Source organism: Chiloscyllium plagiosum, chromosome 4 (genome assembly GCF_004010195.1).
Source record: "Chiloscyllium plagiosum isolate BGI_BamShark_2017 chromosome 4, ASM401019v2, whole genome shotgun sequence".
NCBI classification, from domain to species: domain Eukaryota; kingdom Metazoa; phylum Chordata; class Chondrichthyes; order Orectolobiformes; family Hemiscylliidae; genus Chiloscyllium; species Chiloscyllium plagiosum.
The window spans coordinates 99,842,125-99,857,089 of record NC_057713.1 but is presented as its reverse complement, the minus strand read 5'-3'; the positions used below and the strand labels follow the sequence as shown (position 1 = coordinate 99,857,089).

General features: G+C 40.8%; 1 protein-coding gene across 2 annotated transcripts in view; it reads right to left on the bottom strand.

Annotated features, from left to right (window-relative positions):
- LOC122549252 (eukaryotic translation initiation factor 3 subunit E) overlaps nucleotides 1-12,811 on the bottom strand; it is a 157,490-nt gene extending 144,679 nt beyond the window's left edge. For both annotated transcript variants that reach the window (XM_043688743.1, XM_043688744.1), the window contains exons 1-3: nucleotides 12,686-12,811; nucleotides 9,399-9,516; nucleotides 5,081-5,198 (exon numbers count right to left, since the gene is read on the bottom strand). In XM_043688743.1, the coding sequence (XP_043544678.1) occupies nucleotides 5,081-5,198; nucleotides 9,399-9,516; nucleotides 12,686-12,775 (326 nt within the window). In that variant the 5' untranslated portion in view covers nucleotides 12,776-12,811. The remainder of the gene's footprint in view (nucleotides 1-5,080; nucleotides 5,199-9,398; nucleotides 9,517-12,685) is intronic.
- Nucleotides 12,812-14,965: the final 2,154 nt, after the last annotated feature.

Genomic DNA, 14,965 nt, shown 5'->3' with positions numbered 1-14,965 from the left:
CTTTTAAAAAAAAGTGTTTCAACAGGCCTGGCCACTTTCAGAGAATCATCCACATGAACCTTGATACACACTGCTTCAGTAATCCCCTCAAAGTTGTACCATGGAATCTGTATTGACTCTCCATGTTGCTTCTTCCAAAACGGATTACCTCATTCTTTCTCCATACTGAGAAATATATCACTGAGCTAGTAGATTAAACATGAAAGAATAAACTTCAGCTCATTAGTTCCAGCAAGGTAGCCCATGTGGTTCACAAATGTCCTTTAGCAGCAGAAATCTGATATGCTTCCTTGGTCTGGCCTACATGTAACTGCAGGCCCATAGCAATGTGGTTGCCTCAAATATCCTCAAAAAACAAACATTCAGCTGTATCTTACTACTAAAAAAGACTGAAGAAAAGGAATGAAACTGGACAGATACCCAACTTCAACGTCGGCACCAGAAAATACAAGAGCAAACACAGCTCTGTCCATGTGAGAAATCCTCCTCACTAACTTCTGAGGACTATTGCCAAACGTGGCAGAGCTATCTCACAGGCTGGTTAAGCAACAGCGTGATATAGTCACATGTATGCAATCATACCTTACAGACAATGGCCCAGGCAACAACATCACCACCCCTGGTTATGTCCTGTGACACGAGCAGAGATGGCCACATAATGATATACAGTCAAAGGAGAATTGCCTTGGAGTCCTCAACTTTAAACCTGGACCCCATCCTAGACCCATGTCTAATGTTACCATGTCAAACAAAATCTCCTGTTATTACCCCTTCCCCTTGGCTGATGAGTCAGTACTTTGCCGTGGAAATACCATGAGTGCTTCCTCCAATTCATAACAGCACAAAATGTACTTTGGGTAAAGAACTTCAGTGTTCATCATCAAGATTGACTAAGCAGCATCAATGACATGGCTATGAGATTGGATCTACGACAGGTGGTGAAAGAAATAATTAGGAGAAAGTGAGGACTGCAGATGCTGGAGACCAGAGTTGAAAAGTATGGTGCTGGAAAAGCACAGCAGACCAGACAGCATCCGAGGAGCAGGAGAATCGACGTTTTGGGAAGAAGGGCTTATGCCCGAAACATCAATTCTACTGCTCCTCGGATGCTGCCTGATGAAAGAAATATTAAAAGGAAAAATAAAATCACGAATCTACATGCCACTAATCCATCTGTCTTTTACAGGATCATTTGGCATGACCACCACACCGTCCTTGTGGAGATCATATCCCATCTTCATATTGTGGATACCCTCCATCGTGCTCCATGGCATCATCACTGTCCTGAATACAAGTGGCTTTGAACCGATCTAGAAACTCAAAACTAGGTACCCAAGTGCTGACTGCCATCCGCAACAGAACTGTAGTCAAACACAAATGGCCTTGCATTTCCCTTACTCTCAATATTACCATTAAACCAAGGGACCAATTTTGGTTCAATGCAGAATGCAGGAGGGTATGCCAGGACCACCAGACACACTTAAAAATCCAGATGGAAATCTGGTGAAGCTACAACACAGGACAGAATAGAAGGGCTTAAACAATTTCCGAACCAACAGATCACATTTAAGCTCTGCAACATCTAATTGTGAACAGAGGAGAATATTTAAGCAGTGGAGGAAGCAGCTTCAAAAGTATCTCCATCCTCAATGATGCAAGAGCCCAGCACACCTGTGCAAAAGATACAGCTGAAACATTTGCAATAATCTTCTACCAGAAGGGCTGACTCGATGATTGATCTGTCTCCTCGAAGGTCTCCAGTATCATAGATGCCCGGCTTCAGACAATTTGATTCATTCCCCATGATATCAATAAATGGGTAAGAGATAAGCTAAAGTTGTTACAATGTGCAGCTGTTCAACTACAACATTGGTGTCTACCCAAAAATATGGAAAATTGTCCAATATTTCCTGGACACAAAAAGCTGGACAAATTAATCCAGCCAATTACCACCCCATCAGCCTACTCAATCATTGATAAAGTAATAGAAGGTGTCATCAACAGTGCGAACAAGCAGAACTTGCTTAGCAGTAACCTGCTCATTTATGCTTATCTTGGGGTCCATTAGGATGAACTCAGCTAGAACCTTGCTTCAAACATGATTTAAGAAAAAAAAGTGAGTGAAATTTGAATAGGAGGTGAGAATGACTGCCCTTTAATGTCAAAATCACATGTGACCCAGTGTGGCATCTCCCGAATCAATATAAATAAAGCTTACAGTTTGCATGGATATCAATTTAAATTACCTTCAATCATTAAGTGAAAAACAAATAGAACCTCAAAAATTCAAAAAATGCTCCAATCCTTACTATTCCTCATTCAAGAACTCCCGGATATTAAGCAAACATTGTTATTCAACTCCAACATGTTATTATTAAAATATATAGATATATTTTGATACAGCAAACTTTATTTTAAATAACATCTTATGAACTAATACTCCAGACAAACCAGCAAAGAATAAATACCTCCCTTTGGGGCAGCACGGTGGCTCAGTGGTTAGCACTGCAGCCTCACAGCACCAGGGTCCCAGGTTCGATTCCAGCCTCAGATGACTGCCTGTGTAGAGTTTGCACATTCTCCCAGTGTCTGCGTGGGTTTGCTCCGGGTGCTCCGGCTTCCTCCCACAGTCCAAAGATGTGCAGGTCAGGTGAATTGGCCATGCTAAATTGCCCATGGTGTTAGGTGCATTAGTCAGAGGGAAATGGGGCTGGGTGGGTCGGTGTGGACTGATTGGGCCGAAGGGCCTGTTCCCACATTGTAGGTAACCTAATCTAATTTAAATACCACAAGTTTACTGTATTATCATGATCTCCACGATATCAAAGTAGTCAGTTGAGGATGCAAGTGAGAAGGCTCTCTGCCAGTAATTTTTATTTAAGACAAAGTTGCATTATTACTTAAGTGATTTATGCTGCAAATAAAGTATAACAGTGATGTATGTACTTCCTGCATTACATTTCTATTAACGTGTGTTTTTACACTGATTATGTGGATCTCTTGATCAACTGGAATATTTGATGAACCAGCACACCTCTGGTCCCATAGGTGGTGGTTAATAAAATGTTTGCTGTACATATTGGAACAGAATACAAAAATTCAACCTGTAACAACAATATGAAACTTGGAGGTGCAGTGAACAGTGAGAATAATACAAACTGCCTGCAACAAGACATGACATAGGCTTACAGAAAGGGGAGACAAATGGCAGATGAAATTTAATACGGTTACGATCCTGTTGTGTTAGCGCGCCACAAACCAGGTCCCAGCTGTTCCAGATGTTGTACGTACTGTCTCCCAATTTACCTGACTTTCAGACCAAGGTTGATTAGAAAACATAGACCAGATTTCTGTACTAAAAAAAATGTTTTACTCTAAGTAACTAGATGATAGCCACAAGTAAACAGATATAAACCAGTGGTACACATCTACTCTACGAAAACACTCATTCTCTTTTAAACGCCCTCTGTACATACAAACAAATGGGAAAAATAAGATTATTGGTAGAAGAAGGAAAAAAAACTGCAAAGTCAGTTCAATGGTCAGCTTCACTTGTAACCAATTCCTTGACTTGTCATAGTCTATATATTGCAGGAGCTCACAACCACCACAAAAAAAGTTCACAACAGATATCGAATTCTTTGCTATGAAATTATACAGCTATCTTGGTGAATCCCTATTTTTAAAAGTAGTTCTTTTTGTTGTAGTCTACATTTTTTTCAAAAGACAGAAATAAAAAGACACTGAAGTGGGATGTGAGATGATACATTTCAGCTGAGGTAAATGGGATCAGCAATATGGACTTAATGCTACAATTCCTAAGTGTTTGCAGAGTTAGAGGGACCTGAGAGTTCACATAAATAGATTTTTAAAGGTGACAGGTCATAGTGAGAAACTAGTTAGCAAAGCAAAAGGATATTTGACTTCATAAACTGAGATCATGGATATGATTGCAAAAACATTATGCTGAACTTTTACAAAGCACTGGTTAGGCCACCACCACAGAACTGCATCCACTTCTGGTCACTGCACTTAAGGAAGGATGTGACGGTCCTCGAGAGGGTGCAGAGGAAATTTACCATGATGATAGATTTTAGTTACCCACTTAGATTGGAGAAGGTTGGGTTGTTTGCCTCTGAGGTAAAGGAGATTGTTCAAAGTTGATATAATTGTGTTCAAATCTATCGAGTTTATATAAAGTTTATGGACATAAATCGGAGGTTCAAGCAAAACATTGACCCCTTGAAATATTACAAAACTAAATACTACAACTGTAAATTGCACCATTCACCCATTTAACTCTAGCAGAGTTTGCCCACCTAAGTCTGCTTCAATGTTGAGAGCTACTGCCCGGGTCGGGACATCACCCTGCTATTTTGCAGCCCCCAATGCAAAAATCACAACACTCAGCAATTGCTGCAGCAAAATAAATAGTTTCTTCAGGTACTAGAAAGAAAACCATTCATGGCACTAGTCGTGAACAGACTGGAATGGATGGTGCTATCTGGAATATACATGAAAAACACAATTGTAACATACCATGCCCAAATGAAAAATGAGACACCTCAAACAGGAAAACATCTTGTGCAAATGTAATCAATTCTGTGCAGCAGTTTTCATTTTGGAGTACCTACTAATAAATTTAAGGCATGTTGACATGTGGCAAGTAGGACAACATCTAACCAGAGATTACAAGTGGAGCAACTTATTACAGAGTAACCTTTTCAGTAGAGCAACAATTTTAAAATCAGATCAGACAATCGGCACACAGTTTACCACTGTTGATGTCCACATATGACATCAAGATAAACATGAACTGAAAATGCTGCTTCTAGTTATGAAGTCAGAAGTCACACAATACCAGGTTATAGTCCAATAGGTTTATTTGAAATCATAAGCTGTCAGAGAATTGCTCCTTTGTCAGGTGAAGTGACGAAGAAACAATGCTCCAAAAGCTTGCAATTTCACATAAACCTGTTGGACTATAACCTGGTGTCATGTAACTTCTGACTTCAGTCCAACACCGCACTTCTACATCATGTCTAATTATGAACACATTGTACGAATTATATTTGCTTACCTGGTTGATTGCATTTGCCTTGTTGTTTCTGGATCCTCAAACATCTTGACAATTGGTTCAGTTTCTGATTGAAGCTGTTTCAGCTGAGCAACAACAGTCGTTCGCTTCTCTCGTAAGGCTGTGAATTCAAATAGATCAGTTTCACACAAATGATTATGGGTGTGGGCTTATACAAGGCAAAATGTTCAAGCTAACCCAGAATTTTAATTCCTCTTGAATTCTCTTGAAAGATTACATATAAATGATAGTTAATTATACAAATACAGTTTTATGCCTATTTTGAGAATGCGAGCGTTCCACATTAACTTCCCACTTACATTAAGTTAGCATGAGTTCTCAATCAATGTTGGCTTTAAACATCAGTTTGTCATCCGGATTTCAGAACAGTACATCGTAATTCCGCTTTGATCTACTCACTGACACTGTTTAGCTATGACTCCTTGCACGGTTGCCTCAAAGTCAGAAAGTTGTGGGTTCAACGCAATGCTCAGGGATCATTGCACTCCTAGTACAGTTTTTCTGATGAACCCATTAAACCAAAGCTATGTCTGCTCTCTAAGGCAAATGGAAAGGATTCCACAGAGCTTTTGAATAGAGTGTACTGGACTTCTCCTATTGAAGCAAATGCACTTAACACATCAACTGGTAATTGTCACATCGCTGTGTGCAGCAGTTTGCTGCACACATTAGCTGGCACCTTTCCTACATTACAAAGAAGGAGAAAGTGAGGTCTGCAGATGCTGGAGATCAGAGATGGAAATGTGTTGCTGGAAAAGCGCAGGTCAGGCAGCATCTAGGAAACAGGAGAATCGACGTTTCGGGCATTAGCCGAAGAAGGGCTAATGCCCGAAACGTCGATTCTCCTGTTCCCTAGATGCTGCCTGACCTGTTGCGCTTTTCCAGCAACACATTTCCATCTCTACATTACAAAGAACTACACTTCAAAAGTACTTCATTGGTTATAAGGTGCTTTGGGGTGCCCCAAAGCCACGCACTGCAGAATTGCAGGCATGACAGAAATCAAAGATGCTACAGAATTGCAAAGTACTCCAGAAATGCAAGTTTATACCTTCTTATTGCAGACAACATTCATTACAATTCATGGATATAACAAGCTAAGTTATGGTGACCCCAGCCATAATAATTAGAGCTACTTTTGGAGAATTCTCAAAAATTTTGTTTTTTTCCCCTATCTACCTTGTACTCAAGGCTATAGATTTCCACCACCCCTTGCTTAAATGGGAGCATCAAGGTTATCAAACTGCATTCCTTTATATGGATGACGAACGTGAATTTTCTTGATTTTCACTGCAACTTAGAATTCAGAAATGTTGTTATTGCTGTGCTCAATGACCGTGTAATCAAGTCAAGTAAAGCGAGAGCTCAATTATGATTCGAACTGTTTGCAGCATCTGTCAATGCACAGAAAACCACTCAATCTATTTCAGAATCAGTAAGAAAACATTTACGGCATTTTGAATGCCTGTTTTGCATAGGTTTCTGGCACTATGATTAAACATTTTATGCTGAATACTTTTAAGCCTTTCCATCTTCAACAGTGATCAAAATTAACTTGAACAGCTGAAAATCAAGATCTGACCCCTGTAAGCTATTGATTCACAGACCGAGCAACTTAAATGATGAGAATAACAAAATTATGTGCTGCATAAAGGCAGATACAGTCTACAACTAGAACTGAAATTTGTTTCGGTAAACCCACACAACTGAAGGGAGGATTAGGAAGAACATAGCTCAAACCTCAAACATCGTGTCAGAGAATTACAAAGCTGGCATTTGTCCATTATGGTACAGCAACAAGGAGGAAACCATGAAACAGTGTGGCATTAGAATTCCAACCCAGAGAAGCCACAGGAAACTTCCTCACAGCTCTTCATCTTCGGACAGTTTGGGTCAGGAATGAAAACAAATCAAATATGGAAGTCTCCATCATGAATATGCAGATGCTTTTCCCTACTCTGTGTGGAAAGTGGATTCAAAGATCACCAGAAAACAGAGAAATTCAATGCAGAGTCCATCAATGTCCACAGCTTGTTTGAAGAACATGAAACTTAACCGATATTAGCTAAGGTATTAGGTTAAGTCAATTTACTTTTCTGCTTTGGTTTATCTGGTCATTGTTACTGTTGATGTTTGTAGGAACAGACTGTGTGCAAAATCAATGCTGCATTTTCTACATTATAACAGTCCAACAGTTATAAAGTACTTTGTTATTTCAAGTGCTTTACAGCAAGTGAGTGGTTCAGAAAGATGCTAGATAAATTAAGTTCTTACTCTCTAACATAGATAACATTCACTACAAAACTGGCTTAAGAGTTTGTCTGACACATTCCTTATCAATTACTTTTCTTCCTTCAATTTTCCAATCAGTAAATGACACCTGACATCAAATTATAGACAATGTTCTTCAAGGTAGGAACAGGTAGTAGTTCGTGGTTCCTAAACAAAAACAATCCATAGACTTGTATACTTGTGTTGAACATTAATAGCACAACTGAAATGGGGTTTGGGATGTTGAAGCATGCTGGGTGAGAGGAAAGTTAACTGCACTCTGAGATGTGCTATGAATTGAAAACACATAGTCATAGAGTCAGATGTACAGCATGGAAACAGACCCTTCGGTCCAACCCGTCCATGCTGACCAGATATCCCAACCCAATCTAGTCCCACCTGCCAGCTCCCGGCCCATATCCCTCCAAACCCTTCCTATTCATATACCCATCCAGATGCCTCTTACATGTTGCAATTGTACCAGCCTCCACCACATCCTCTGGCAGCTCATTCCATACACGTACCACTCTCTGTGTGAAAACGTTGCCCCTTAGGTCTCTTTTATATCTTTCCCCTCTCACCCTAAACCTTTGCCCTCTAGTTCTGGACTCCACCACCACAGGGAAAAGACTTTTGTCTATTTATCCTATCCATGCCCCTCATAATTTTGTAAACCTCTATAAGGTCACCCCTCAGCCTCCGATGCTCCAGGGAAAACAGCCCCAGCCTGTTCAGCCTCTCCCGGTAGCTCAAATCCTCCAATCCTGGCAACACCCTTGTAAATCTTTTCTGAACCCTTTCAAGTTTCACAACGTCTTTCCGATAAGAAAGAGACCAGAATTGCATGCAATATTCCAACAGTGGCCTAACCAATGTCCTATACAGCCGCAACATGACCTCCCAACTCCTGTACTCAATACATCAATGGATAAAATTTTCTTATTGTGGTGTTAAACACATTTCCAAACAACAAGGTTATTTCATTTGAGTTCATATTACGGAAAACATCAGGATTATGTTAAGGATATTTATGAATATTGATCAAGGGTGGAAGAAATTGGGGTTAGGATGCAGACCCCCCCATACTCGATTGGTGAAAAAGGTGCATAAAGTGAACAATCCCTTTTAAGGAAATGTCAAGATTGCCACTACCTATACTGCCTTTTCAGTAATGATACAAAGGATGTCCCTGCTCTGTTTATCTACAGTGAACTTCATGAGTGGGCCCATAAGTGACAATGTTCTATGGCATTCAGACAATTAACAAGATCAGAAATAATTTTGGTGACTGAAACTGCAAATTATCTCCGGCTTGTTGTAACACTTCAACTGCATATTCAGCAAGTTCTACTGTACATATTCTATTGTATATATTCTTTGCAGCCATAAAAGAATAAGTCAAAATTGGGTCACAAGACAAGGATACAGAACATACAAATAAAAAAGCTTTGCAAGCAGTTATTCCTCAATGAGAGAAAAACATGCCAGAAATGGAGGACATTGTTACTGAGGGGTTCATGGGCATCACAGATCAACTATTTGTTGAGGGGAAAGATATCTGGTTGCTTGAACAAGGTCTTCAGGACATCTGACATGCCCACTTTTGTTTGGTAACTCCAGCACAGAACTGCTCAGGTACAATCAACTTCAAGGTTTGCCACAGAGCACAGTCTCGGTTCTCCAGCCTCCAGCTCCCGCTTTTTACTATTCCTCTTTGAATTGAATAAAACCTGCTGCAAATGGCAAGGGAAGCACCGCAACAGTCTACAAGACAGATAGCATTAAAATATACTCCATTCACCATGCAGAAACAGCTTTACGTTGGCTATTTAATCTTTGTAGAAATATAAAGTTGTAGTTGAGAAGCACATATCTAATCTAAATGCTAATTTAATGGAATAAAATCTACACATCCATAAAAGTGCGTTTCTACAAGGCAGATCATTAATCAATGTTTTCACTTTTTGAATTGTGAAGATTTTACTTTCTAAATACCAAATTACATTTAAATGCATCATGTACAACTAACCTTGTGGAATTTCCTTATCAGGATAGAGGTTTTTGTACACATCCATAGCAAAGTCAACCATGTTCGTGTCACTAAGAAGATCCAGTTTCCCTTGCAGGAGTTCCTTTTCATTGTAAATCTGTAAATAAAATGGGTCAAATATTTGTAAAAAAATTATTCAAACGTCACGTGGTATGTTGGTCAGACAACAGCTTGAAGACTGCATCAGGTTATAGTCAGATCATTGAGGAGTATCATGCCCAGCTATGGTCAGATCACACCTTCTGTGTTCTGATTACAGCTCAAGTACGGAGTTCAGGTCAGGTCAGTCTACCTCAAGTACGGTTTTCAATTCTGATCAATCAACTGATCAAGTACTATGTCCAGTTCTTACCACTATTACCAACTTATAAGTCCTGAATCCATATATGGCAGGATCAAAATCGATCAACTTCCCTGAAAGACCATACGATGCAGAGTACATAAAGGGAGCACAAATTCAGTTACGAGAGCTGGATTAACTGATTTCAGGCAGGCAGTAGTTGGTACAGTCAAATTGACTGGAGTGCCTACGGGTTAACAAAAAGAGCAAAAGAGGAGCAAGGCATCCGTCACTATCAACATCAAAGCAAAGGTCCCTGCTCCTTGACAGAGGGGCAAGAGATTTGTGTGGGGTGAGATGGGAGATAGTACAGGGCCATTAAGATATCTACCAGTCAGACAGCATACAAATATTCAATGCATGTGGGAGCATAATGAATTGGATAGGCCAATTCTTGCCTCACCCTTCTCTACTCTGAGATGATCAATGTTAGCTTCTTCGGTTTCCCCAAAGACTTAACGCTCCATTAATAGTATCTTCTGAGTATATCTTCTCTGTGACCTCTCTAGGGATCTTGACAACTCTGAGGAGAAAGTGAGGTCTGCAGATGCTGGAGATCAGAGTGGAAAATGTGTGCTGGAAAAGCGCAGCAGGTCAGGCAGCATCCAGGGAACAGGAGAATCGACGTTTCGGGCATAAGCCCTTTCCTCATTCCTGAAGAAGGACTTATGCCCGAAACGTCGATTCTCCTGTTCCCTGGATGCTGCCTGACCTGCTGCGTTTTTCCAGCAACACATTTTCAGATCTTGACAACTCTGCCAATATGGAGTACTTCAAATTCTACACAAACTTGACCAAAGTCAAACCAGCATTTTTGTTTTTGAATTTACTTTTCCTATTTTAAAAACCACACAATCCACTTAAGGTATTTTTATGTCTCATCATCACTTTTGAGGATTTGTGAATATATTTTGTTTTCTGTAATTGTGATCTAGTCTATAGTTATTGCAATGGTACACTGAGAATAGGAGTATTCCTTCTATTCCTCAACTCTACCTCTAGAATTCTGTTAGCTGTGTCTGATCAAGAACTCACTCATTTAGCCACATTTGCTCCATAGACTTTTGTAGCTCACACTCGCCCAACTGAACTCTATCGTCCTCAGTCATGAAAACATCAACCAACCCATAAGATCCATAGACTTTTGGGTACACTTTTCAAATTAAAATGTATGTTGAAAATGCTAAACCAACTAAGGATTCCATCAAACATTCATTAATATGATGCAATACATAATTATATACTGGGCACAATGAAGCCAGTTTTCAAGCTACCATTGCTTTTCTTGTCAAAAATCTGAAATTAGACCAGTCTGCTTATAATCTCAGTGACATCTTTGACCTAGAGTCAGGTTTCCAACCTCAAGCTCACACCATATTAAGACCACATATTCTACTTTTACATAGCTACCTCATTTCACATGCTGTTGAATCAGGCTTATGCTTCATCACATCTAGACTGGACATCACAACGAGTAAGAGCTGGACAAAGTACTTGATCAGTTGATTGATCGGAACTGAAAACCATACTTGAGGTATGGACTGACCTGATCTGAACACAGTACTTGGGCTATAACCAGAACATACAAGGTGTGATCTGACCAGAGCTGGGTATGATACTCATCTATGGTGTGACCATAACCTGATGCAGTCCTCAAGCGGTTGTCTGACCAGCATACCAACACACTTCTAGTCACTCTTCAACTGTCTACCTTCCATATAACTTAAAATCATCCAAAACTCTGATCCGCCCCGCTCTAATCGGTCCTGTCCTTGCTAGTCTTCTGTGTCCCAATCAAGCCACAACTCCACATTAAAATCCTCACCTGTTGTTATGATCTCTCCATAGAATCTTATTTCTCCTTACCTCTACAATTATCCTCAAATCCACAATCCTACAAAGTCTCCACCCTTCTCTAATTCGAGTCTTTTACATGTGTCCAATCATTATTAATCCACTACCAATGGCCACATTGTGATTTCCTGGGTAATGATCTCCACACTAATACATTATTAAAAATTTGGACAAGCTGATGCAGGCATCTCAAAGTACAAGAGAAATACTACCAGTGGTGCCTTTGCGAAACCTGACAAACCTGGCAAGAAAAGTGTCCAACAGCAGTATTTGTTCCGAAGCGAGCATCAAGGCACTAGTCATTCAGAAGCAGCTCTCCACTGGGCAGGACATATCACTTGCCAGACTCCCAAAGCAAGTGCTCCACTCATAACTCAGTTTTAGAACACTCCAAGGAGGACAAGAAATGCTTTAAAGATGTCCTTTACGCATCTCTGAAGAAATCAAAAATCCCCATTGACTGAAGAGTGTGCCTGGCTTGTGATGGATCAGAAGGGAGAAACTTCACTCAAAAGATACTGTCAGGAACGTGCATAAGCGAAGTTCAGGCATCAGAGTACATGCACACAAATCTCCAAACTTCACCTGCTCAGAAATGTGGCACAGTTCCTGCAGATCGTACACTGGATATATCAGCCATGCCAGAAACCGGAGTGGAAGAAAACCACCGTTGATCTCCAGAAACTGTAGAAAGTAGGTGATGGTTATACTTTCAGCTACCGATGTAGTAAGCTCTAAAATTTCCTCCCCAGTTTTTGCCCCTTCTATAACTTATTTTTCTCCAATAAAATTAATGCATTTAAACAAACGGTTGGTTAACTGATCAAGGTGACTAGGGAATATAGAAAAGCAAGAGAGGCGATCGGTAAAACCGGATAAGCTGATGTGGGAATCAGAACTCCTCGGCCTTAACATTGCACAGTGCTGGAGGCGGACTACTCACTCCAAGGCCAGGCTCGGCCTTGGGCCTATTTCACGTGCCGGGGCCTGAGAAGCCTCGAGCTCCGTTTTGGTACCGTTATCGGGCTCCCCGAGCGTTATGTGCGCACGGAGAGGAGATCCGAGACCGTACCTCTTTAACTGACAGGAACTCGAGCAGCGGGAAGACCAGGTGCCGATCCAGGAAATTAGCGATCCGCATCGTTAGATCATAATCCGCCATCTTGGCAAATGGAGAATTCAAACGGCAGCAACTTTATTGACAGCGACTGATGCCGGGATAGCTCCGCCAATTGCCCAATCCGGCTCCGCCCACTACCCTCCCGGCCCCGCCCACTAACCCCTTGGCTCCACCCATCAACCAACCACCTTAGTGGTTCAAAATCAACCTGTTGGACGATAACCTGGTGTGTGATTTTTAAGTTTTTTCTATATTCGTTTTGCATTTCTCTCAAGTTAGCGTGTTACAAAGTCTAGGTTGTTGTAGTAACGCAGATTTATAATTTACAGTTTGTACTCTGGAGCAACTGGATTGAGATTGGAGAGGCTGCAAGTTTCTTTCATCACATGGCTGACTAGGAATCGCTTCCAATTTTACCACCAGCCATTGGCTTTTGATGGAAGGATTTGCTGGTTGACCTGTTCAGTCATGTTATAAATGAACTTTTCTTGGCCATCAAGTCCTGGGGCAAACTTCCAGGCAGACGCAATATATTCCTGTTAGGGTGAAAGGCAGGTGGTGCAGGGAATGCTGGATGACCAGAGAAATTGAGGTTTTGGTTACGAAAAAGAAGGAAGCATATGTCAGGTATAGACAGCAGAGATCGGGTGAATCCTTATAAAAGTATAAAGACAATAGGAGTATACTTAACAGGGAAATCAGAAGGGCAAAAAGGGAACATGAGATAGCTTTGACAAATAGGGTTAAGGAGAATTCAAAGGGATTCTATAAATACATTAAGGACAGAAGGATAACTAGGGAGATAATAGAGTCCCTCAAAGATCAACTAGGAGAAAGTGAGGACTGCAGATGCTGGAGTACCAGAGTTGAAAAATGTGGTGCTGGAAAAACACAGCATGCCAGGCAGCATCCAAGAAGCAGGAGAATCGACGTTTCGGGCATAAGCCCTTCTTCAGGAATGCGGCTTGGCAGCATCCGAGGAGCAGGAGAATTGACGTTTCGGGCATAAGCCCTTCTTCAGGAATGCGGCTTGGCAGCATCCGAGGAGCAGGAGAATCGACGTTTCGGGCATAAGCCCTTCTTCAGGAATGAGGCTCTAGCAGGAGAATCGACGTTTCGGGCATAAGCCCTTCTTCAGGAATGAGGCAAAGCTCAGCAAGGCAGCCTATGTGTGGAACCGCAGGAATTTGAACTGTTCGACTCACAAGATGATTTTTGTGCGCATTTATCATGGCCAATGGTTAAAAAAATAATTTCACATTGGATACAAGGGTTAGGCAGCGTGGTTGAGAAAAAGAGTCGAAGGCATCCATTGAAAGTTAAGGCTCATGAGGTGGTGAAATCAGAGTAAAAAGCAAGATCCATGCTTTAGTTTGCAATGATTGAAGAGAGGTTTAAGAAACCGTGTATGTCATTCTCAACCAGCATTGCTACTGCAATGGTCTTGAACCTCCATTCTGCAATAGCTACAGCAGAGATTGAAATCAATTTGTTATCCAGTCTGTAAGACTTTGTTGTTGGAATGCAGAAAAATATTACAGATCTTACATCTTTCTTTGAAGCACGACTAGAAGGAATAGCAACATGGTTGCACCAAGGATGACAGTATCCCACTGCAAGGTGAGTTTGTAGACCCTAATTTGCTTTTTGAGAAAGCGATCTAAGTGAAAGAAACTGCCAAAGATGCAGAGGATCCATTGGTTACTACACTCTTTTACTTTTAGTGCCAATGAATTCTTAGCAGTTTCATTTGATGCGGCTCACTTCTTCGCTTGGAAAAGAAGAGGCAAGTTGGTCTACTTATTTGACTGAACGGGACAATATGCAGTAATCATTGCAAGGAGTAGAAGAAGTTCTGGGGGAAAGGGACCCATAACTCCAATGACAAAGTTAAACTACCAGGTCTGTAGTCCCCTAATTTCTGCTTACCTCCCTTTTGAATAAGGATGTTATGTTAGCATTTTTCCAATCCACTGGAACCTTTCCTGTAAACAGGAAATTTTGGAATATTACAAAACACTATTTATGCTTATCACTTCCTTTAAGGCCCTCGGATGTAGACCATGAGGCCTGGGGACTTGCCTTCAATCCCAGTAATTGGGTCAGTACATTTTACTTTGTGATGATGATCATTTTAATTTCCTCCCTTTCTGTCACCTCTGCATTACCTGTTACAATTGGAATGGTACTAGTGACCTCAAATGTGAAAACTGAAGCAAAATATTGATTTAG